General features: G+C 39.3%; 2 protein-coding genes across 2 annotated transcripts in view; one reads left to right on the forward strand and one right to left on the reverse strand.

Annotated features, from left to right (window-relative positions):
• cenpp (centromere protein P) overlaps positions 1–23,939 on the forward strand; it is a gene marked incomplete at both ends in the record, with an annotated part of 67,233 nt that extends 43,294 nt beyond the window's left edge. The window contains 3 exons of the mRNA XM_083892630.1: positions 22,563–22,642; positions 23,173–23,264; positions 23,809–23,939. Coding sequence (XP_083748756.1) covers positions 22,563–22,642; positions 23,173–23,264; positions 23,809–23,939 — 303 coding nt within the window. The remainder of the gene's footprint in view (positions 1–22,562; positions 22,643–23,172; positions 23,265–23,808) is intronic.
• ecm2 (extracellular matrix protein 2, female organ and adipocyte specific) lies at positions 4,050–20,617 on the reverse strand. Its single transcript, XM_083892405.1, has 12 exons — positions 20,521–20,617; positions 16,755–16,889; positions 16,510–16,677; positions 13,929–14,117; positions 11,957–12,721; positions 11,437–11,552; positions 10,855–10,990; positions 10,434–10,591; positions 9,066–9,205; positions 8,735–8,847; positions 7,214–7,427; positions 4,050–5,604 (listed from the first exon to the last, which is right to left on the reverse strand). Exons 2-12 carry the CDS (start codon positions 16,885–16,887, stop codon positions 5,412–5,414), a joined length of 2,325 nt encoding a protein of 774 aa, XP_083748531.1. The 5' UTR covers positions 16,888–16,889; positions 20,521–20,617; the 3' UTR covers positions 4,050–5,411.
• Positions 23,940–24,413: the final 474 nt, after the last annotated feature.

Raw genomic sequence — 24,413 nt, forward strand, 5'->3', positions numbered from 1 at the left:
TCAGTGACAGTTCTCCGTTTATAGACCAGGTGCCAAATACAACATCACTGAGCACTGCATATCTGTTAATGCTCTTTTAATCTCCAAATAAAGACGTAAGGAACACATGCAAGACAGATTTGTTGCAAGCACTGATGCTCATTTCTAGAGATGGGACTCAACAACTGATGCCCCACAAGAAAATGTGCTGAATGTCATACTGACCTAAGGTGATACACAATTACCATCGGAGTCAGGTTTCTCTGTGTGTAACAATAGATTTCTTTCTTAACTGTAAAGCAGAGACGGGGGAGAAGCCTTTGTGTTGTATCCTGCATAATTACAACAAGGTACAACAAGAAAATCTTTAGTCTAAGCTTTGAGGCTTTGAGAAATGAGAAATACCTCCCAAGAATGGAAAAGCTAACAGGAGTTTGCTCCCTCAGGGCTTCATGCGTTATTCTGTTCCTTTTTTTCCAGGACTAGTATTTTCTGCTGAGCTGAGCTGGAATGCCAGCATGAGGCAACTTATGGCAAAGCCAGACCATCCAACTATGCCCTGGTTTGGCCAGTGGGAGTGAGTCTGTGTTCTGCTTTCAGTACATCTTGTCACATTTTCCAAATCATCAAAGATCTGGTTAAATTATCATCTCATCATCATGGAGCTGGCTAAATCCCTGGATGTTCAACATGCTATTTAAAGAAAATTCCTAAACTTCATTTACCAAGAGTAGTTCCTGCAGTTTTCTCAGTTGTTACCCAGGTGTTGCATACTTGGCACAATCCTGCTACAAATATTAATAAATATTATTAGAATAATTCATTTTACGCTTCATATTTATTTTATATTTATAATAAAAATTGTCTTGGCACCTTTCTCAGGTTTAATTGTATTCTACTTAAAATTTCCATCACCAGACTGATAAATAAACAGTTGGCAAAAATGAGTAATCATTTCCAATATACTTTTGTGCCTGGACTTTTTCACAATTCCCACAGTGTGTCTGGGGAATTTTTGTTACTCAGTATAAAACTGGACAGTAGGAATCATCAATCCACCAAACACCAGAACATTGTTGATCTTACCAATTGAGAAGGATATGCATGAAAGAAAAGAATTTCCCATATAAATGTTTGTTGTTCTTCTTACCAACCTCAGCTTAAATGAATCAGTCAACACTTAGATAAGCTGCATATTAGCATTAATATGTCTACCTTACAATTCCAATGTAACCAAGTCAAGCATAAGCTCCTACTAAGCAAGCCCACATTTATGATTACCCTGATGAAACCTCAGACCTCAGTTTTCCAGTTCCTTATAATCACAGCTCTATGACTGTGCACTGAAACAATACCCTGTTACGAGCCAGATTTTAAGATTAAAGGATACAATTTTCTCAAACACTGTAAGGATTTGATTAGAACCTGATGCAAATATCTTTCTGAGAGGTTTGAGCTTTGTCTGCCCTTAAACGACACAGGCTGAGTTCTACACAGTAAGGATCATGAGTCTATAAGTATGTATAAGTAAGCCTGAAGATCATTTGTCCATCTGTCTGTAAAACCCGTTTAAAACCTTTGAACTTTTGTTTTATATGATTTTCTGTCTGCCACTCTCTTCAGTTGAGTGGGTTCTGATGCATGAAAACCTCATATTTCGTAGATGACTCCTCTTCCTCAGAAATGTTTCATTCAGTAGCTTTTTAAAAGACGGAATTGGTTTGTGGCAATGAGAAAAAAAGGATGGTGCAATTGTTTGAATTACAGTACTCAAACTACAAATTAAATGTTAGAGATTGCTTCCTGATGTGAGATGGTCTGCCTTTCTGACGGGAGACACTTCAAAAGTCTCTTCCCTTTCTGGATCTCATACTTTCCAACCATTAGATGTCTGTGAGGGCTCTGAACAGGGAGAATTTTCTCCATCTGAGCCTTTACAGCTGTGAGTCAGTGGGGCAACTTGCAGGGCACTGGGGGTGCCAATGAGTTGCCTCAGGGCCGTTGTTGCTTCTGTGCCTTAGGGGCAATTTGTTGCCAGGAAATATTAACTGCTGCTACCCACAAGTGAAGCGGAGCATTGCTTGCAGTGCTGTGCAGCAGGGCTGCACATCAGACGAATGTTCAGGTCCTGAATATGACGGGGAGGATTCAAAATTGCTTGTCATTTGAACATGGCAAACAGCCCCAGTCTGAATGCAGCACATTTATATTCAGTTTAACATTTTCTGTGGTACTCGAATGCATTCACACAGGAGAGTGACATCACTCTCTGCTCAAGACGTTGGTGTTCTACGATATTTGCATAGTTAATGTTTGCGTAATGTCGCATGATGGACCTTAAAAGCTACTTCTGCGCCTGATAAATTGTCTGCTTGTTGCATAAAACTGAAGCTATGACGTAGTGTTGTTGTCTTCACCTTGAGGAACAAGATCAGGTGGCTGTTGAGTATTCAGTTGTGTGTCTGTGTGTGAAAATAATGAACACAGCAGCTGTTCATGTTGGCAGGAACAGACAGGTTCTTTCTTTTCTACGGGAAAATCTTTTGATGGCTGAGTGCTGGCTCATTGGGAGAAAATGTTCCTGCTCAAGTACGATAAGATGGCGACTGCCACCTTCTAGAAAGTTACCAACCTTTATTGATTATTGTTTTAATTGCTTTTCTTCATTTAAATGTATTTATGCATGTATAATTATCTAATATTTCCAAATTGTATTGCCAAAAAAATAGCTGCGGTTTTTGTCCTCTTCACATTTTTGGTTTTTGGTTGCCGTTTAGATCTGTCTGCTACTGAAGTAAACGATCCTCATCATCAGGCTTTGAGAGGAAAGTATTATGATAAAGTTGGCCATTCCTGTTCTGATAATTACACCCTTCATTGAATGCGTATGGCATGAAGGGGAGAAGACATGAGGCAAAGATCGTGGCATTTTATGACTTATTCTTTAATAGTCATTGTAGCTTGAGCTGGGGCCTTAAGTGTTAATTTGATAATATGAAAGTAAATGTAATTACTTCAGTCTACTGACAGTAAAGGGATTCAGATCCATCCACTGTCTTAAGTTCCTGTTTGGATATGTGACTCATGTACCTCACAGGTTAAGTATTTGCAGTCAGTGTCAACATGTGTCTAATCCTAAAAACATCAAGGTGTTCCAGTTTTCCAGATGGGAAGTTGAGGTTTTATGTAGCCTGGTTCCAGAATTCTGAATCATTATTCAGACTTCTTTGTACAGTTATTCAAACAAGTCTGTTGTTGTGCTCATTGACAGTGGTTCCCAGACGATAAAAGTATAGTTTAGTAATATGCTTTAAGTCATGCATCTATAGTAATATATTGTACAAATCTTTTGATTATTTTTCATTCACTTGATGTTGGTGGAAATGAGGCAGTAATGAGAACATAATGACGCTGATTTGCGTTATAACATCAAGACATTTTTAAAGCTGAAATGGGAATAGCTGACATTTTCTGTCCCCACAGGAAAATTTATTGAATGACGTGTTAAAACAGATGATTCTCGTTAAGTCATACTGTTCTTAAGGTTGTACATAGTAGCCTTCAGAGTCAGTGGCAACTGACAATTTTCTCTGTGTTATTATAGATCTCCTCACAGCAAAACAGAAACAGACTATTATTTATGTAATTATTAATTTGTGTTATGTTCTGCAAGATTTGTCTGAACAAGACGACACAGGAACGTCAAGCTTTAGCTCTGAGGCATTGTTATAGCTATAGAACATGATTCTCAAAAAATGTTATCGTAAAAATTAGGCATAATTGTAAGAGTAATAAGAAGAATGTATTGGTCAAACATGTCATGGTATGGTAATAACAAAATCTTAAATCTTTTTCTTTTTTATTTATTTCAGTACATCCAATGCACATCAATAGTATTTAAAGTATAAGTACTGTCAGAACATGTAATAATCCATATCTTTCATCCCTCATACATAAAGGATTTACTTTTCCCAAGGTGCAGAATCTTTCTTTTATTCTCTGTCTAGGCTGTTTTTGCATACATACAGGTTGAAGGATAAACATAGAATTATAGTATAGTCCATGAGGTGTCACAGTGTTTCTGCACGAAAGATCCTGAAGGACATCACCTAAGACAAGCTTTGAGGGCGAAAATTTGCAGTGGGGAAAAGTTATCTGGGACCAGGGGGCTCCCACCTCTCAACACTTACATTTTTTCCCAGGACTGTTAAAGAAAAAAGGCAATTGTTTGAGTGACTGTTTCCTCAGGCCACATAGTCCCTGTGGGCATACTGATCCCCATGAAACTCAAAAGCAAACCTGCTGCTCATCATGGCATTTCAACAGTGAAATTAATCACACAATCCTGGCAATTACAAGGAACAGTATCCTATTTAATAAAAAGCAGGTGATCTAGAAGTCAGGAGAACATCACTCTTGTTGTTAAGTATGTATGTAGCTCACTGTCACTCAGTATAACAGACTGAGGTGGAAATGTGTTTGAAGCATACAATTGCCTGATCATTCACAATACATGCATTGAGTGTTGTAGATGTGCTATCGGCATGTGAAATCTAATGCTGTAATATGAAACTAAACCAGCAGCATTTAAAGAGGCTTTAGTGATTTCTTGCATAAGGCATACATTTAAATAACAGTATAAAGGTTTCAGAAAAATAGGCGGACATGTCATTACACCTTCCATCTCTTCATCAGTTTAAGGGATTAGCTCTCTGCCAGCCTTCACTTAAAATTAATCCTTTAACCCTCTGAATCATAAACACCATGAACTTGATAAATGCATCACACGTTATTTACTGTAACTTGATTGTGAGAAGTTGCTGCATATGAAATGTCTTTCTATGTTAAGAGATTTTATGAAAGACACTGGAATGGAACTAAGCTGAGCAATGGAACATTAAGGTGGTGAGGTTAAAAATAATGTGCTGTGCTCGCAGTATCACTTTATAGACTTCTTTCCATTTCTTTATTAGCAGTTTCGTTTTACTGTGTATGTTTGAGGGATTCTTTCCATTTGAGGGAGTTTGACATTCCACAGAAGGACGCACATGTCTTCGATTTTGAAATCTGAACATGTTCTGTCACCTTCATTTGTTTAAGTTGAGGCTGGTAACAACTTACCCGAAATGAATGTGGGAGCCAGAAAGGAAGAAAGTCTTATTGTTATGTAGCTTGTAAAGGTGCAGTCCAAGAATGTGTCAGGACAAGACATTGCCATAAGGAAAATGAGATCAGTGATGCATATATTTCCAGCATGTCCAATTTATACATCAGACTATAATGTGATTTCCTTTGTGGGAGTAATGTTCTTATTATTTTAAAATGTTATTTCATAACAGAGCATCAGAGTAAGCTAATGAGAGAATATTGATTTTAGGTTATCACAGCCTTTGGCACTTAAACTTCCAGTATCTTCATATGAAGAATTTCTTCTAGTGTTTGGTTTTATGTGGACTCTGGTCACTTTTCTGTGGTTTTAAGGTGACACTTGAGGAAGAGCGTACACAGGAGAAGGCTGTTGGTGAGACCTTCTGGGGATCAATGTAGTTGTTTTCCAGCCTCAGGGCCACCAGTGTGGAGTCTCCACTGTGGTTAGGGTCACAGATGCTTTCGTCAGGGATACTCCTGGAAGACACAACATGAAGAGGCAGTTAGATCTCTAACTAACTAAGATTTACATATATATATATATATATATATATATATATATATATATATATATATATATATATATATATATATATATATATATAGTGAGATAGGAGTTTGTATTGACACTTGGAGAAACTGAGCAACCTTAGCCGAGGTTTGAATTAATAAATAAATGAGAAGAGGATATGTCCTGCACCACATATGTTAAGATGATCAGTAATATTTGCTTGAGAGTGGATTTTACTTTTCCACTAGGAGTGTAAGCCATGGTGCAACCTGGATTTAACTCTGTGCTGCATGGACTTGTGTGTGGATAATGAAATGTTTCATGTGACCAGTGCTCTATGATAAATGGGTCAGTAATCCAGACAGTCTTTTTGTTGTTGTGTTGCTTTCAATGATGATTAAATGTACGTCTATTTAGATGTTGGGCTCTATCTTTTGTTCTTTGGGCAACTAATAATTGAAACATTCCAGTACTTGTCACTGCGACTGTGGTGAATTTGTCATACAGTAACATGGGTATCATAACTACGAAGGAGTATTAGGGCCAACCAAAAAAAAAAAGAAAAGGGGAACAAGGAAATAAAAAGTAATGCAAAAAAAAAAAAAGCTATAAGCTTCCATCCACACTACATAAAGACTGAAACTGTCGATACAACCATTTATGACAATGCCATATGGCTTCAGCTTGTCATAGGAATCCATGCCATAGCGCGTTTGGGCCTCTGGTGGGGTAGTGTCTGCGCGTCTGAGCTCCACACCGACAGGATCAAGCAACTTGATCAGTTGCCTTATTGTATCTTGTGAAACAACATACCCTCTCTGGATCGCACGTAGGTGCAACCATCGGTACCCCTGCATCTGCCCCATTCCAGCTATTTCATTTTGTATGAATGCCGCCACCTCCTCCAAGTTTGTGTGGTTTATCCTCCTTTTTCTTTTTTTTTTTTTGCCTTATTTTTTTTTTCTTGTGCCGCATTTTTTTTTACGGGGGGGGGGGGTTAGCCCTAATACTCCTAATACTCCTTAGTACATAACTATACTTGTGTCATTTCAATCACTTTTGATAACATTTATTCCTCAAGTTCATCATCTCAAAATCTTAAGAATCACTGTTGAAACTATCATTTTAAAAACTATAGTCCAAAATCAAAAAATGGAATTTGCCTGATATGACTCGGTAACACCTGCACAATATTTTCATAACTGGGATTAATTATAAGGTCCCATTTTTGATTAATGGGACCATTAAGAGAGTCTGTACACAATAATGTGATCCAATCCCTGTGACCCTGAACACTACAGGATATGTAGGAAAATGGATGGAAAGAAAAAAAAGTTATTGTAAATGAGATCCTGATATTTCCTTAGAACATATTTATTCATAGAGCTATATGCCTCTCTCCAAGGTAGTGGGCAGAGTGGTGGCTAATCACCACTCACTTTATCAGTAAACCTCACACCACAGTCACTGTCCTTCAAAAAGAAAAAAAAAACTGTACATGTGATAGATTTTTGGTGCTTAAGTCACCACAGTCATACTCTAATAAATACATATTCATAGATATTGGATTTGTACCTGATTCTGTTATTGTTGAGTCTGAGAAAGTGTATGTTGGTCATCTCATTGATACCAGATGGTACATTGATCAGCTGGTTGTGATCCAAACATAATTCCACCATGGATTGATATGAGCCAAAGAATGACTCGGGTTCAGTCCCTTCTCCGTCGAGTTTGTTATAGGACAGGTAGAGGTACTCTATACCAGGCTCCATGTGGGCAAAGACATAACCTGGTGAGATGGAGATGGAAAAAAATTAACTGTGGGAAACCATTTCTATGATCTGTTTTATTAGTAATAAGAGCAAACTTTATTTACATAACACTTTTTATACACAAAATCGTGGACAAAATGCTTCATGGAATAAAAACCTTACTAGCCCACACAAGCACGTATGAAAATATATTTTTAAGGTCACTGCATTGACTTCTATTACTATGGACACCATAAATCAAGTGTTAGCCTTAACCATAACCAATTAATGGCTAACTCTAACCTTAACCTATTCACAATTCAAATCCTAAACTCTCACTCACTCACTCCCACTCCCTCAAAAATAAGGTCAGTGGTTTATACTAGCAAAGGTCCTAAAAAGCAATCCCCCAATCGCTCCCTTCCCGCATACACTTGTGATCACATAGTGAGATTATATTTTTAACCAGTGACAGAACGGATTTTGATTATAATGTAAACGTGGCTCTTTTTTTTGGCTTTTTAACAGGCAGGTTGTCAAGTAGAGTAACCGAGTATGGGACAAACAACAGCTGGAGCTGATATTATTTTCACATTTACGTGATAGTAAGGTGCAACAGCCAAATGAGAATCCACGCCCCTGCTGAGTCTTGCACAAGAGAAGAGAAGTCCTTAAACGCTGACTATTGCTCCCGTTTGAACCCGTCTCCTCTAAAAACTAGTGATGGCCTTGGACATGCTGGTTTATTCAGCTAACTCTTTGTTGCTAAGTGTTGGTGGTCTTGTTATGAAGAGATACAGGAGCAACACTGTGGTACTTCTATCTTTACTGTAGTTTTTATGGTGTAGTTTCACATTAGCCAAATCAGTCACGATCAAAAGAACTGGAGCCAAACCCTGAAATTATGTGGAACAGGGATTTAGTATCATTTCCTGAGCATTTTATTTCCAGGAGCTCATCCATTCAAGGGCAGTGGAAAGTAATGCAATAAACTGACAATGACTACTCAGTATATTAAATTTCATTCATTTCCTAAACCCATCTTCATGAACTATAACTTGATATACAAATGCTGTCCTAGCTAGATAGACACTTTATTTAGCCCTTTGGGGAAATTCCACTATCCAGAAGCTCACATCAAATAAAGCACACTAGCAATTAAAAAACAAAACAACCTTACATCACTAAAGCATCACCTAAAAGCAGGAGTCATGTATAAATAAATAAACAGTGCTAACTCCTACTGGTATTGTGCATGGGACAATCCTCAGATAACACATTCAGGCCCTCCCATCTTCTCGATATGTTTGTCAGTAAGGTGAGGTCATCACCAATTCCCACCTACCAGGTATTCTCTCTATGTTGTTTCCCACCAGCACTAGATGGACCAGAGATCTAGGCAGGTAAGATGGAACCAGATAAAGGTCATTATGTGAAAGGTCAATGGACTCAATATTCCTGCAGAGAAGAAAGACGAGGAGAGGATTTGTAAATAACTGGGTTATTAAGATTAACAGAAACAGTTTTTTCTAATGTAGGTTCTCTTGATGCGCTTCTTGAAGTTAGTGCTAGAGTAAATGTTCTTTACTCTTTAAACCACGAAAAAAAGGATAGGTACTCAAGTAAAACAGCTGGAAAATGTATGTAATGCATTTGTAAAGATGTGATTGTCTGACCTGTGGTTGATCCAGGCCAGTGGGGCAATTCTGAGCTCATCCAGCCGGTTGTGTCTCAGAGAAATCACATTCAGACTTCTGGTCTGATTGAAAACTGTCTCTGAGATTTCCTCTATCAGATTGTTGTCAAGGTGTAGCTCCTGAGGCAGACGGAAATAAAAACAATTCAAATGTCATTATTCAGATCACTTTAATAATTTGTCAAACTCATCTTAACACCTGAAATTATTCATACCCTTAACCTTACCCAGAACAAAATGTTATATTTTTTTCTTCTTGGACCATGTCCCTCATCCATGGTGTAATGTCTGCTGTAATAATCACTGGAATTGTATTTTGTTTTTATAATACTATCTATTTTATAATAGCTATTGTTTTATGTTTTTATTGAGACCAATATAAGAGCAAATGTAAGGGTATTTATGAGTATGTCATAAAACAACTACATCTTAAGTTCTTTATTATTGAGATTTTGGCTGACAGAGTCTGTGGTTTTGATGAGACACTTTCAGGATATAAACGCATAATACAGCCCAAACTGAATTCAGCCACATGGTAAAATTGGCAGCATAAAGACCACTGGATACAAAAAGACACATCTTAGTGTCTAGTTAATCATTTATCTGTCACATTACTAAACTTTAAGTCATCATTCTTATTACCCTCGGTCTTAGTGTTTAGTGCCAATTAACTGAAAACCCAGAACAAACATGAAAGTTTGAATGAGAACTAATGACAAAAAAGGCTGTGAGCTTTTGGATTTATAGCATTTAGAAACTGTCCAAAATCATAGCATGTAGTTGGTTTAAGGTGGATTTACAGCAGCTACAGGTTGCTGCTCTTCTGCAGTGTTTGTGGTTAACCTGAAGCCATAATTACCAGTTGAGTGCACTGGCTTAAGGTAGAAACAGAGTTTACTCAGTGGAGTAGTCTTAATGTCAGTGCCAAGAAGAAGAAAAAAAGCAATGCATCAGCAAAATGCTACCACTTGAAAAAGTCTGTGATAATGTGACAGAAAATCCAATGACATTAAATCACTGTACTGTATAATAGCTATTACTGCCAACTGTTTTCCAAAAAAAGCTAGTCCTGTTCACTTATCAATATCAATCACTTGTCTAAATTACGTCTAGGTTTTTGGATATCATCAGCCCACTAGGAAACAGATAGTTCTTCTTTTATTTAACCATTGCAGGTTGAACCATACAGGTCAGTTTTACTGGTGGTTATTCACACCAAAGCAGCAGCATTTCTTTGGCTATACCTTATACATTTCATTGGCATAATGACTCGTACTTTTATGAAGGAAGGCTGGTATCCAAGTATGAGGAATGAGAGATGGTTATGTAAACAGACATTACTTCATACCAGCAGTGTAGCGGGAAGGCCCTGTGGGATGGTGCGGAAGTGGTTTCTGCTCAGTCTGAGGTAGGAGAGCTGGATGAGTGGAGCAAAGGCCAGAGGATCTACAGTTCCCTCACTCAACAGATTTCCTTCCATCTCCAGAATCACCAGGCTGCTCAGATCTAAAAACCAGTGTATATATAAACATGTTTGTGTCTGTACTGCACTGGGCTAAAGAGAGTTTCCTACAATAAGACACACCACAATCAGGTTGCTGGTGTGCACAGTACTTTCATTTCTAAACAACATTGTTTCTAGTCTATAAGCAATCTAGGTGATTGCTCTGTGTAATTTTCAGTGGAAATATTGAGTGGAAATAGTTGACAGCTGGTCAGCTATTGCGTGACGTTAAAGCTGATGTCAGTGTAAGATGTCGTATCACTACCTTGGAAGCTGTTTTCATCAATCCCTCTTAGTCTGTTCTCATTGATCTTTAGCTCCTGCAGTGTGGGGGGGAGGTCAGAGGGCACTGCCTCGAGAAGGTTCCCATCCAAGTACAGACGGCTCAGCATCTTCAATCCCTGTAACATACAGATATTGGATCACCCTGTAACAGGTGATACTGGGATGTATGTGATGTTGTTGTAGCTTCTCTCTTTCATACCACAATTCTTAAATCTGGAGTTATACCACCTTCCTCTTCTGCCTGCATGAGCTGATGCACATTGAAATGTTTCTCTTTACATATTTTTGCTATAGGTTGTGACCTTCAAGGTTTAAAGACAGTGATGGTACATAAAGGAAAGACGTCACAATTTAGTTGATAGTTGTTATGTGACATAGACTCAGGTTTCTCTCTTGTTGACTGCATTGGTTTATATGTTTATTGTTTTTTTACATTTATGCCACACACTGTTTATTTGTTGGTTGGTAAGTGCTTGAAACACTAGAATCAAGTTGTGGATGGTTGGAAAAAGTTGGCTTTTCCTCTCAGGGGTAGCATTGGTTTAGTGTGTTAGTGTCTTACTTTGAAGGCTTTAGGATCAATACCGGCAGAGGTGAGTTTGTTTTTCTTCAGATTGATCCATTCCAGGTTGGGAATTCCATTGAAGGCTGCAGCTGGGATGCTGCTGATGTCGTTACCTGTACGCCAGAGCATTTTACAGTCCATTAACCATGAGCAGGATATTTATGTGTCATTTTCAGTTTGCTGACAGAGTTTCTTGTGTTTTATTGAATTACATAATTTGTTCCTGTGTGCAAATGATTAGATCCTGTTAATTTTATTGTGGTTCAAGTTTGATAAAAAAGCCCTGATTAATATTGTGACTGCTATGAGTAAACAGAGCCAAAGATAAATTGTAAAGTAAACGAAGCAATACGAGTCTATAAATCAAAAGTCGTCTGTGTGTTTTTGTTGGTCAATGGACTTGGCCATGTCTCCCTTGTTAAAAAAAAAAAAGGATCTGTGATCTCAATGGGACTAACCTGATTAAACAAAGGCTAAACATTTAAAAATAAATCTAGTTGTAATGTTGATGACTTACCCTCCAGAGTGAGAGATTTGAGCTCAGGAATGGACAGAGGAGGGAAATGAAGGAGTTTGGCATTCTCACATGTGACTGTGACATCAGAAATGTCGCAGCCTGGAGGAAGCCCTCCTCTGTTCATTATCACCACCACCTCCATGTTTTCCTCTTCCTCCTCCAGCTCCTCTGCCATCACTTCCTTTAACTCATCCACTGTCACAACAGGAGGTCTTGGTATTGGAGCAGGGATGAGGTCTGGTTCTTCAGGTTCTTTTGGGGGCATCTGAAACACATCTCCTCTCAGCCACACCTCCTCCTCCTCCAACATTGGTAGTAGTTCCTCCCTCAGGATCTCTTCATGCCTCCTTCTTTCCTCCTCTAGCTTCCTTTCCCTCTCCCTTGCTTCTCTCTCCGCTGCCTCCTTCCTCCTTCTGTCTTCCTCCTCCTCCTGCCTCTTCCTCTCATCATCTTGCCTCTTACGCTCCTCCATCTGCCTCCGCCACTCCTCCTCTTCCTTCTCCACCTGCAACCTCCGGGCTTCCTCCTCCTGCCTCCTCCTCTCCTCCACTATCTTCCTCTGCTTCTCTTCCTGCTCCTTCCTCTGCTTCCTCCTCTTCTTCCTTGCTTCATCCTTCTTCCTAATGCGCTCCTCCTCTTCACGATGCTCCTCTTCTTCTCGCCAGAGAATTCGCTGGATCTCCTCTGGGGTCAGTGGGCTCACAGGCTTGCTGGGATCACTGGGAACTGGGGAGTCACCAGAAAGGTCAAGGCTGAAGTCAGGGTCTAGGGTGGGGTTAGGGTGGTGTGGGGCTGCCAGTCAGGTGGCAGGAGTTGGTAGGAGGCAGGAGATGGTTGAGATGAAGAAAAACGGCGATGATATTGAAAGAGAAAAAGAAGAAAGGGGATAGAAATACGAAATAGAAACAGAGGAGAGGAAGCAAGAAGAAGAGAAAAAATAAGGAAAAAATAACCAAAACTAAAGGAGAATGATACAAGGAAGTGTATGAGGACATAGAGATAGACAGGAGATTGACAGACAGAGAAGGCTATGTGTTAGTGTTGTAAACAGACAGATGGACACCCACATTTGTCCAGACGGACAGAAACAAGACTAGTTTCTTGTTGAAGCTACAGAGCAGATTGTTGCTGTAGACCAGTCTGGACCAAACCCCCTCTCAACTGTACCCGTTGAACAAACAGTCAGTTAAAGTTGTTTTTTCTGCATTAGTTGATGTTGGAGTTAGCTGCTACAGAATCAAAATTAGATTTTGTATTTTTTTGTCGTTTTTTGTTTGTTGAGGTTGAGGTTGGTCAAAAGTATTTATTATTTAAACCTGCAACCGTGATTTTTGTTGATGCCTCTGGTATTCTGCGTCCATCCTCTTAAAATGGGCTCTGTCGAGAAATACTGAGTAGTGCACTACAGTTTGAGCTCACATCTAAAACTAAAGTCAGATAAAAATAGGATTTCCAACTTATGAATCAAATATTTATGCTCATGTTACTGGTCATTGTGAAGATTGATTGCTTTTTCTTTGCAGTGTGCTTCTAATTATTTCTGATTCATAACATGTCTGTTCTAATTGTGATATTGCGTTTTGAAGTTTTCAAATTCGGATTGAGTTTTTATTTGATTCGTGTGGTATTCCCAACATACAGACTTATTAAAAGATTCACAACATGTGTACTAACTGACTAAAAATGTGCTGACCACATTTTTAAAATGTGCTGACCACATTTTTAGTCATGATGGAAGCTGTGGGCAACATGCTGAGGCCTCAGAGATGGAAACTGTTAGGATTATATTTTTCCCAATGAATAAATAAATAATTGTAATATGTTATTGCATGGTGATGAGTTTCATACCAGAACTTTTGACGTCTGCAGTTCCAATAAATTAACTCTTGACTTGTCTGATTGTCAGAAACATTGTTTATCGCTGTTGCCTCTGGATGTTGAACCATGTCATATGCACATGTTGTGTTTCTACCTGGCTCCATGCAGACGGGGCAGCACTCCCCAGCTGGAGTGAAGGGGAAGTGGCAGTGCACAGGGGGACACGTGATCTCATCACACGCCACACGCCCTCGGGTACACAGACAAGTTACACAGGGCTTTGGAGACCAGACGGCCTGGTCAAACATGGTCAGACCCTGGAACACACACTGGCCCTGCTTACCTGAAACGATACAGGCACACTACAGTCAGTTCAGTAGTTCATTAAAGAGCACAATCTTTTGAATTTAACAGTGTTTTTCCACATTGAATCTATCTCTACAATTCTGACATGGTGTATCAAGGGGGAAATTTGCAAAGGAATGTCCACCCTGTTAACATAATTATTTGGCAGCCATAGGAGATGTTGAATGAAGCAGGAGCAATTCCATGACTTCATGTTTTTGTGAAAACATATGCAGCGGAAGATGACGCCCCTATTCTTATTTCCACCTACAAGTCTTTGCATGAATCTGTTGACTTTCCATCTCTGGAAACAGCTGTTGATAAGTACAACACCAGACCTTTTAGACTCGCTGAGTAAGGTAGGTGTTGATACTGAGGTCCAGAACAAAGCGAATGTAAACCAGCAACCTGTGGGTCCCAACACACCGAACCTTGTCATCCTCCACAGCAGCAGGCCAGCTGCAATAATTACTGTGTAGGTCTAGTCAAATCTAAAGCTTGTACTTTACCATCAGAACCAGACAAAGCAGTGTTTTGTAGTCTTCCCACTCCTCCCTCTGCATTAACTTCACCTTTCAACATCAGACCTTGGGACAGGACAAGGTTGTGATGGGCAATGAGTCAGGAAGAAAGACGGTAAACCACTATGATACAGCAGGAAGAGGCTCTTTGTGTCTAGTTTCAGTCTTTCCCGTCTGTCATCTGTCCTTTTCTAATGGTATGCTCTTTGTCACATCTATACTAACACAGGTAGTTAAAGAGGCTCAGGTTATTTCTCCTAAACACTGTCTCTCTATTGTCTCAGTCCTCTTTGCTGTGTTCAGTGAGACTGTCACCCTGTCATCTCTGGGGCACACGTTACACTTTAGAGCTTTTCTTTTTCTCTTTAAAATATCGTCTTGCTGTCAAAGCTCTTGCTTTTCATTGTCCAGTAAATTGTAAGGTTGTGATTAAATAATATAGAACCATGGCATCATCCAAAGTAGATTTTGATGTTCTTTTACCAGCAGTTAAATTTCTAATGAACCAACACTTTTAAAATCTGTAAAACCCATTTCTGAGAAAAACAATTATTCCTACTTTTCATCGTATCTTATCTCATGAATAATTGAATCTTTCGACTTTCAGACAAAACAAGAAGGTGTCAGCCTGACCTCTGTAAAAATGAGCCGGTCTTTGTTAGTTTTGTATAAAGATTAGATTAAGTAAACTAAAAACTACAAACTGGAAACAAATGTGGCAATAAAATCTTAGAAAAGAGGTTGTATCTCAAAGAGAAGATTCATTAAATCTTATTAGTTGACAGTAAACTTGACTCACAAAATTTCAGTCTGACTTTTGAAATGATGTCACTTTTAGGATCCTCATGGAAATACAAGCTCTTTCAAATGTTTTTTCCCCCGCATTTTAAACCTAATTGTGTTTCCACTTAATGTGTAACGGTAATGAATTCTTTTTTTGACAGACCTTCATCTAAAACGAGGGAGAAAGCTATGTTGAGATATCCAAGCCCGTGTTTTTGTCAGAATGAAGAGTGAGTTTTCCTTACTGAAATATCCTGTAACATTAACAGAGCTGATTGGTTGCCATGGGGACTAGACAAACATTTCACTTTACCCAAAACAAAGCAAGTAAAAACTTCTCTGACTTCTCAGCAAAGGTCCGACATCTGTAATGTTTTATTTCTATAAACTGAAATTGGGTCTGTTTGGTTGTCGTTACATCACAGTTTGTGTCTGAAACTCTAAACACAAAGCAGATATCTTCTTGTATTTCAACCCACAGTGAAGACAGAAACAAATAGTAAAAAATAGGGAAAATCTTTCACAGTTCGCAACAACAGACCATCACCACTAATCACCTAATGCTTGCATTTTCAAACTGAAATGTTTCCACGTGAGGTGGCCTGAGGTTCATGTTCGGAGCCTGGATCTTTGTCTCTGTGTGGGGTTTTTCAGGACTCTTTTTCTGACGAGCTCTTTTCCCTCAGATTGTTTTCCCTTCTGTTCATGGTGGAATGTGATGATTTGACATTAAATTGCTGAGCTATAATAACGAGGAGTTTCATGATGGGAACAGGGCAGAGCCTCATTTCTGAGCTGGTCTGCTCTGACTGGACTTGAAACTCCAGTATAACTACACTTTACTGTAATTAAGATTTCATGGTTATTAATGGCATATCATAAATTTGTTGATAAACACTAAAACAAATATATTACGCTCAGGTTAAAAGCTGAGATACTGACCCACTAGCCTGGGTTAGAGGTAAGATACTGGCCTTATTGTCCTTGGCTAAAACTGAAATAATGGTCTTACTAACCTGGGTTATAGCTAAAATACTGCTCTCGCTAACTTGGGCTAAAGCTTAGTAACTGAGTTACTGGTCTGACCTGGGATGATGTTGTAGCTGGAATGCTGTTCTTGAAGGTTCTGGTTCTTGTAGGACTGCAGGAACAGGGCATCTCCTTGGTTGTCTCTGGGTTCCACTTGGACACTGGGACCAGGGACAAGCCTGATTTTAAGAGGTCTGGAGCGTCCTGTTCTGGTCTGCAGATGACCTGCAACACATGGTCATTGTTTTTTTGTACCAGGCCTTAGTTATACTCGATTGTACCAAATAACTTCTGAGTCTTACCCTGTCCTTCCCTCCTCCTCTTCCCCCGGCGGGTCTCACCGTCCTGGTTGTGTGGTCTGCTCTTGGTCTGGGTGTCCTGTATGGTCATGACCACCAGAAGCCACAGACTGGCCATCGTCAGCCACCACCTCATCCCTGCCAAGTAGCACATATAAGTTTAATGTTTCCTCACAGTGACTAGAACCAGCACTGAGGGATTCACAGTGGCTGCATATACATTTAAATTTGGACACAATACATGATTAGGTACCAATGCTGTACTTGATTTGAATTTCTTAAAAACTTATTTTATCAATTTAATTAAGAAGGTTGTTCATGATTAATGATGTTATAGGTTACTATATGTACTAAAAAGAAATAGTTGGACATCCAAGACTTTACTTGTTCCTCATCGTGAGTCAATTGGAGCTGTCAAAGCCAAAATGGCCACATTGAGCTGTTAATTCTCCCAATAGCCATGGTTGGAAAACAGAAGTTCACAAAAACTGGGTGCGACACAACATTAAATGCACAGATATCATGAAATCTAAGGTTTAAATCTGACCAGGAAAATAGACAGCAGAAAGAGAGGTCTTTACCTGCAGCAGCTTCTCCAACCTAAGGAGCTGTCAGTGCTGCTGCTGGTCTTCATATAGTTCTCAGCTGGGGTCCTAATGGCTGGTTGTGAATGTGTGTGTGTAATGACTGGTCTATACACAGCAGTCCTGTCATTATTAAAGCAGATATGTGATGCTGACACACACACCGTCACAAACCTGATAGTTGGTCTTCTGTCTGATTCCTCCTCTCATTTGAGTAGATTGAACCAGTTTTCTCTATCATCCACAATAACAGTAATAAATGTGCCGTAGCTGATCCTCAGCTGTGGTGGGTCAATGCCCAGACAAGCCCAATGAGACCATAGGTTTTTGCTTGTCTGAAGGAATGTAAGCTGCTTTCACATCAATAAACATAGATTTAATTCTGCTAATGTCCTAGGATCATGAGGCTAATTTGGCCTGTTGCAGCTAATCGTGAGCTTATAACTAGTTTCAAGGTATATCACGATATTAAAATGTCTAGGTTTCAAAATCATGAAAAATGTTCTCTCCCCTTCCAGGGTAGTGCAAGCAGTCAGTCAGTTGTATTTCAGATGGTGTGACATTTTAGAGCTGTAGTCACAAGACTGTGATTTTTTGTTTTTGTTTTGCCTAAAGTTATCTTCTATCTTATCTTACCTTACTTTATGTTGTAAACATGGTGGAACAAATATAGCATATAGAGCCAGACAATGTGAGTTGTAGCAGACCAAACCAGAGCTAAAAGGCCAGTGGACTGAACATTCATCAGGTGGAGAAAAAAAAAAAAAAAGGCTCCAGAGGTATAATGATAATAATAATAATGCTGCTGTGAGTATAGAGTGGGCAGCTGCATGTTAGCCACAGCTAATTTACAAGATAATAACTGGATATGATGTGTTTTCCACTTGTTCTCACACCCTCAAATAGCCAAAATAGCAGTTATTTTGTACAGTTTTATAAACTTATATATATTATAATGCTCTTCTACAATTGGAAATAATGTTGGCTTTATTTTAAATTGTGCAAAAACATAGTATAAAGAAATGTTTCTCACTCCTGGTCCTGAGGAGCCATTGTCCTGTATATTTTAGATGTCTCCTGGCTCCCCAGGACCAGGAGTGAGAAACCCTGGTATAAAGTACAACATTTTTAGATTTGTTTTTTATTGTTGAGGCTGAATCTTGACCACAACAGCAAGGGTTGGAATCCAGCAATGACCCTTTGCTGACCCATGTCTCCCTTTCCCCCTCTCTCCAAAAAGAATAATTAATTACAGAGATGCCCAGAACATAACCTCAGTTTTCCATTTCTCTCTCACTGCACATTTCAACCTATTCCCTCGGTCTGTTTCTGATCGTCATTCTTAGAACGAGAAATAAAGCAGGTGGATCTGTAATAAATGAGCTCGGGTCATTTTCATGACACGGATAGTGAAGTGGTCCATTGTGTTTCATGGCACTCATAACTGGAGATATTCCCCTGAACATTTCATAATTCTAACAAAGCTACACTATTGTTTGGTGACATATTTATATTATATTATATATTTATATTCTTATGTTTTCCAGAGCACAATAAGGTCTCTCTCTCTCTCTCTCTCTCTCTCTCTCTCTCTCTCTCTCTCTCTCTCTCTCTCTCTCTCTCTCTCTCTCTCTCTCTCTCTCTCTCTCTCTCTCTCTCGTCTGCCAAGTGGCACCCAAGCACTCTCTTTTTATCAATCACTTTGTTTTGGAGTGAACTAAATGTTGGTCTGCAGCTCCACAGACTGGAGGTCTGATCATGGAGTCAGCCCTTAGACCCTCCCTTCTGAATTCAGCTGCAACCAGTGGGAAACCAGATTCCAGTCAGAGAGAGAGAGAGAGATCCATGTGTGCTGAGACAGAGGAAAGAAAACAGAAGGGAGGGAAGTGGAAAATATTCAGCCATTCAGTTTCTGGATGAGCAGGCTCAGACGGAGGGACTTGCAGCATGAACAGAAGATAAAATAACATGGAGACGCTTGCATGTGTGTGTATGTTTTAATGAGACCCATACAGTGCTTTATGAAGTTTTTCTCCATCCTACTGTTTATGCTCTTCAGTGAAAACATACTAAATAATTACCTTTTTATTTCTAACACCATTGTGTTCATGTAAAATGACTGAAAATACATGTTTTAACAAAAGGCTCTAAAACATTTACAAATGAAAAACGATGTTGACATTGTTATTAATGTGACAATGTCTAAGACTGAGGACTGAGGATTTGTAACATATTTTAAAATCAGTTTGACCAGTTAATCAATATTCTCTGCTCACTGTGACATCTTCAAATGTCAGTTTTTTCTGACCACATATTTTTAGCAAGAAGTGATGGAGCCAATCCCAGTTGACAGGGCCATTGCAACTGGGATTGACTGTGGGAGGAGGTCAGAATATCCAGAGCAAACCCATGCACACACACACACACACATACTCACACACGCTGTGTGTTGTGCCAGCTCACTGTGAGTGTCCTACGCTTGTACATGTTGGTTTGTCCATCAAGAGTTTTTAAAGGAGTGCTTGATCTGCTACATACACAGGCAGGAGCTATAGATGCTGGTTACTGTTGTGTATATTGTTGTTTTTGGTTTCCCAGTATTTGCTTTTTGTTAATATGGTGTGTGTGAATCAGTTATCAACCCCCTGAAGTCTAGTTCCAGGAACAGATTTCTGAACAAAGCTGAGAACAAGACAGTACTAGATGATCCTGACAAGACTGACCACACCTCCTGTTCCCTGTTTTCAGATGCATATCTGACTCTATAAGAAACAGCCTGGATAAACTAACTATACAATCTGCACCTTTGACAGAAACAACTAGTCTGTGGTCCTTATCCAAAAAACCAAACCAGTGAATCAACCCAGTCTTTCCATGCTTCTGTAGAGCTCTGTTTCCCCAAACTGGGTCTTTCTGTTATGTAAAGCATCGGGTCTTTAGTCAGCTTCCTGTCTGGCAGCAGCAGTAAGTTTAAGTCAGGTCATCTTAAAGACAGACTAAATACTGTAATAGAAGCATTTTCTTTTGTTTTTTTTTTTGTTTTGAACCTGTGAAGGAACAGTTGAAACATCTGTTTTGTCTGCAGCTATTGAAACGGCTGTAAACAAATCACAAAAGACAGAAAGAGAGACAGAGAGAGGGGAGGAGCTAAGGACAGACGGAGAAAGACATTAACTCTACATTACCAGCAGTTTGAGGGCGGCTTCAGGACTTCAGGCCAAATTTTTCCACCTTCTTTTCTCCTCCTTTGGTTCTGCAGGAGCTCCAGGAGTCGTGTGTGTGTGTGTGTGTGTGTTTATGAGAGTGTGTGTGTGTGTCACTGCGTGATGATACTGTCAGTGTCAGCGTGTCCCAGAGAGTGGAGCAGTTGTGTAGAGCAGAGCAGGCTAATAGTGCTGTGAAGGAAAGCCAGCATTTGAACTGCAGCTGAGACAAAAAGGAGTGTGGGAGAGAGAGCGAGTAATAAACAGACAGAGAGATGTAGAGAGAGAGAAAGGTCTGACATATGTCTTCCTGTCTCAGGGAGGACACTGCCAATATGCTGACAAAGTGAAATATCCAAATGTAGCAAAGAGGAGAAACCAGCGTCTGAAAGAAATGTGAAGGTTTATGCAGAAATGTGAAGGTTTATGCAGTTAGGTGGTGAAAGTAACAGGAATGTCTCAGAACAAATTACGAGGTCAAAGGTCAGAGACTTAACAGCTCCCTACAGAGGGTAAGCTACAGAGAAAACAGTATTTAAAGAGGGATAGACTGCACTCTGCAGGTCCTGCAGAAGTAGTATTGAGAATGTACTATGAAGTAATGGAAAACAACGTGCCCAAACTGAGTAGACCTTTAATCAAGTAGATCTGAGTAGTGCGGGAACTGTATCATGGAAAAGTTTTTGGTGAATCCAAACAAAGGATTTCAAACACCAAAGTCACAAGGCAGCAGTGACTCGACAGCTCCTGTGTGCTGTGATGTAAAATCACTGATTTCCTGTACTGTTCCCTGCATCTGTCCTGACATACAGTAAAACATGTGAGAACAAGGTAATACTGAGAGTCATGTGGAGCTGATACACTTAATCAAGAATGAGTGAGCTCATTTGAAAATGGTTTGAAACTAATGAACAAGTTACGCACAACAGCTTTAAAGACTTCAATTAACTTTTTAACCTCAGTGAAGAGAGAGTGACTGCTGCCCAGGGCTTTGACACTTACAGGTACCTGGTTCTGATTGACAAAACAAAACAAAAAACATGCCTCTGCGATGAGTCACCTAGACTCCACTGACTTCCTGAACACACCTGTAATGACTGAAGAGTCCTGGAAACACCCTGGTGTGTGATCTCTGTCAATAAATCAAATTCATCACACACTGATCAAATCTCACTCCAGACTCAGCAGGTTCTTGTTTGTGAATTAATTACAACAAAAGCCCCTGAAGATATTCAATGCTGTTTCCTTCTGTCTGTTGCTGTGGGTCATAAAATCCACAAACGTTCCCTTTACTTTTCATGATGAGACTTTTAACAGGACGTTTTCATTCAGCAACTTCTCAGCTATAAAACCTGCTGAACAACCTCACACTCCTCCGTTTCCCCTCGTGACTCGTATCATCACAGTTTAATGTGTCTCTGTTTATACACGCTGGTGTGTTTTCGTGAATGAGGTCCAGGGCTCAGGGTTTAAAGAGATGCTGTAGCGCCACCTGCAGTCTAAACAATGGAAAACAGCTGTGGTGAGCGTTTCTCAGCAGTGTTGAGCTACATGCCATGTAATTACACAAGAACTAAAGTGAAAATAGCTTTTAAAAAAGGGAGACGTTGTCCCTCAAAAATCTGTCAATATTTTATACTAAAATGATTCTCAGCATGTTGCTTTCAAAGCTGCTGTGGTATGCTGTGGTCAAAAACAGTGCTGTTTCCTAATCGAGCCAAGATGCAGCTTTTTCAGGATGAAAGAAACAATAACTACTGGGGAAACTATTCTAAATCAAATGCCAGCTGTTTGTTTGTTTATTTAAAAAATAATTTATTTTTCCCTGCATTTTTGCTGATATAAAATCTATATGTACTTATTTACTCATCCTCTAGTCTAAATGCAGTGAAGTGGAAACATCTTGTGTCTAAAAAAACTCTTGTCATATAATTTTAGCTTTAATAATCCAGTTGACTTGTTGATCCAGAGCGAGGGAGCATCTTCAAACTTTCATTGTGTGATTAAATCTGTGTTTTTTACAGGACAAGTATCCGTCTATCGTCTCTCTTCCTGGAGGCTGCAGGTCAGAGATCATGACCCTGAATCACCCGCAGCTTCCTGGGTAAATATAATCAGCATATGTGTACATGTGCCTTATTTCATTTATACAGTATATATACTTTATTTTCCAAGCGCTGGTAACTCTAATGATTAAATCCCAATGAATAGAATCTTGTAACAAATGCAGTGTAAAAGAGAGGATGTGTAACAATATCTGAGCTTTTCATTTACCAAATTAAACAATAAATTATGTGTGGGAAACATTATTAATGATATTGTGTTACTGTGTTGATAAGTGACTGTTGTTGGATGTGATATATTGACAGTTTTATTAGTCTGTTTTTCAGTTAAAACTAAAGGCAGATTTCCGCACAGATTGAGTGTGTGGATGCTTTTCATTGACTTCAGTTTGCTGCTCTGTAGCTTCTGCACTGGTCTAAAAAAGCTGTTTTCTCCTGGTGTCTGAATGGAGTTGTTGATGATATCATTAGACTGTAAAAACCTCTCATGACACGAGGGGTTTTGTATTAATGAAGTCAAAACATTTTACATCTCTTACTTTAATGTTTTACTGTCTGTTTTCCTTCATAGCTGCGTCCTGTTCGTTCATTGGTCAGTGGATGTTTCCAGTGAAGGTCTAGTCGCTCAGAAAATCAACCTGCTGACAAAAATCCCAGAGAGAGGTGAGATTCTCAGCTACATGGAAACACTGCAGACTGATCCAGTTCAGACCATTTCACTTTCACGTCAAAATCACATCCTCGTCAACCAATAACTCATAATGATTATTTTTATCGAAAAAGAAAAACGGAAATATCATCTTTGAGATGTTTCTTACCTTTGATGAAGTGTAAAACTTGCAGCACTGCAGGTTTGTTTTTACACACAGTGAAGTCAGGGGTTTGTCTAGAAAAGACATTTAGCAAATTTGTGAAAAGACTAAGAATTCTCTGTTAGTTTCTCTAGTCATCTGATCTTTTTATTATTATCATTTATAAATTCAGCTTTAGACTTGGTAACTTAGTAGAAACTTATGATTGTTTTCACTTATTTGTTTATTTATTAAATAATCAGCCAAAGTATTGATTGATTAATGCAGGTTTACTGGTAGATTTACAAACTAATAAGTGAAAATATCGATAATCAATAGTTGCCCTTGAGCTTTTATGACATCGTAGCTCAAACCGTAGAAAAACAGCCTATTTTTTTTCCTCCACATCTCTGCAGCACTGCAGTTGTTTCCCTCTCAGACTATAGGCGACGCTGCTAAGTTGTTCCAAAGCCTGCTAAGAATTCTGGGACCTGAAGCTGCCGTGGAGTCTGTCATCAGAGCAATCAGCCCTTCACAGGACCCATAGCTCACATCAGACGTGTCAGTGAAGGGATCCATCATTACGTCCTGGATGTTTCTATCTGCAACTCATCACAACTCTGTGGGTTCTATGTTTTATGTTCTACTTTGAATATGTGTAAATAAGGTAAACACAGACACAGAGAATGACAAGGAAACACACAGCGTTGGTTTAGTCTCTTAGAAATCTTTATTCAATAGAAAGAGCACGACTGCGACGGCTGTAACAGCAGAGCTCATTGGTCAAAATCTACAAAAATAAATAATTTAAATACAAAATGCCAAACAGCAGTGTTGCCTTTGTATTCTCAAATAGTTCTCTTCTCTCAGCTATTTACACACACACACTTGCGCGCAGTTATCAGGAGTTTGTAGGTATGATCACAGTGATGTGATGTTTCTGCAGGTAGACGGTCAGGCAGCAGGTGGAGGCAGAGGCACCCGGCCAATCAGCTCACCTGTCGCAGCTTCGCGTCTCTGC

This window comes from Microchirus variegatus (genome assembly GCF_963457635.1).
Source record: "Microchirus variegatus genome assembly, chromosome: 7".
Classification (NCBI taxonomy): Eukaryota; Metazoa; Chordata; class Actinopteri; order Pleuronectiformes; family Soleidae; genus Microchirus; species Microchirus variegatus.

Bases quoted from the DNA above. Each gene is read 5' to 3' on its own strand.
- ecm2 (XM_083892405.1), bottom strand. From the start codon at position 16,887: ATGAGGTGGTGGCTGACGATGGCCAGTCTGTGGCTTCTGGTGGTCATG. The intron at 11,553-11,956 runs GTAAGTCATCAA...TCTGGCGTACAG, and splicing joins CAAATCTCTCACTCTGGAGG to GTAACGACATCAGCAGCATC. The intron at 9,206-10,433 runs GTATGAAGTAAT...CGTCTGCCTCAG, and splicing joins GCCTTCCCGCTACACTGCTG to GAGCTACACCTTGACAACAA.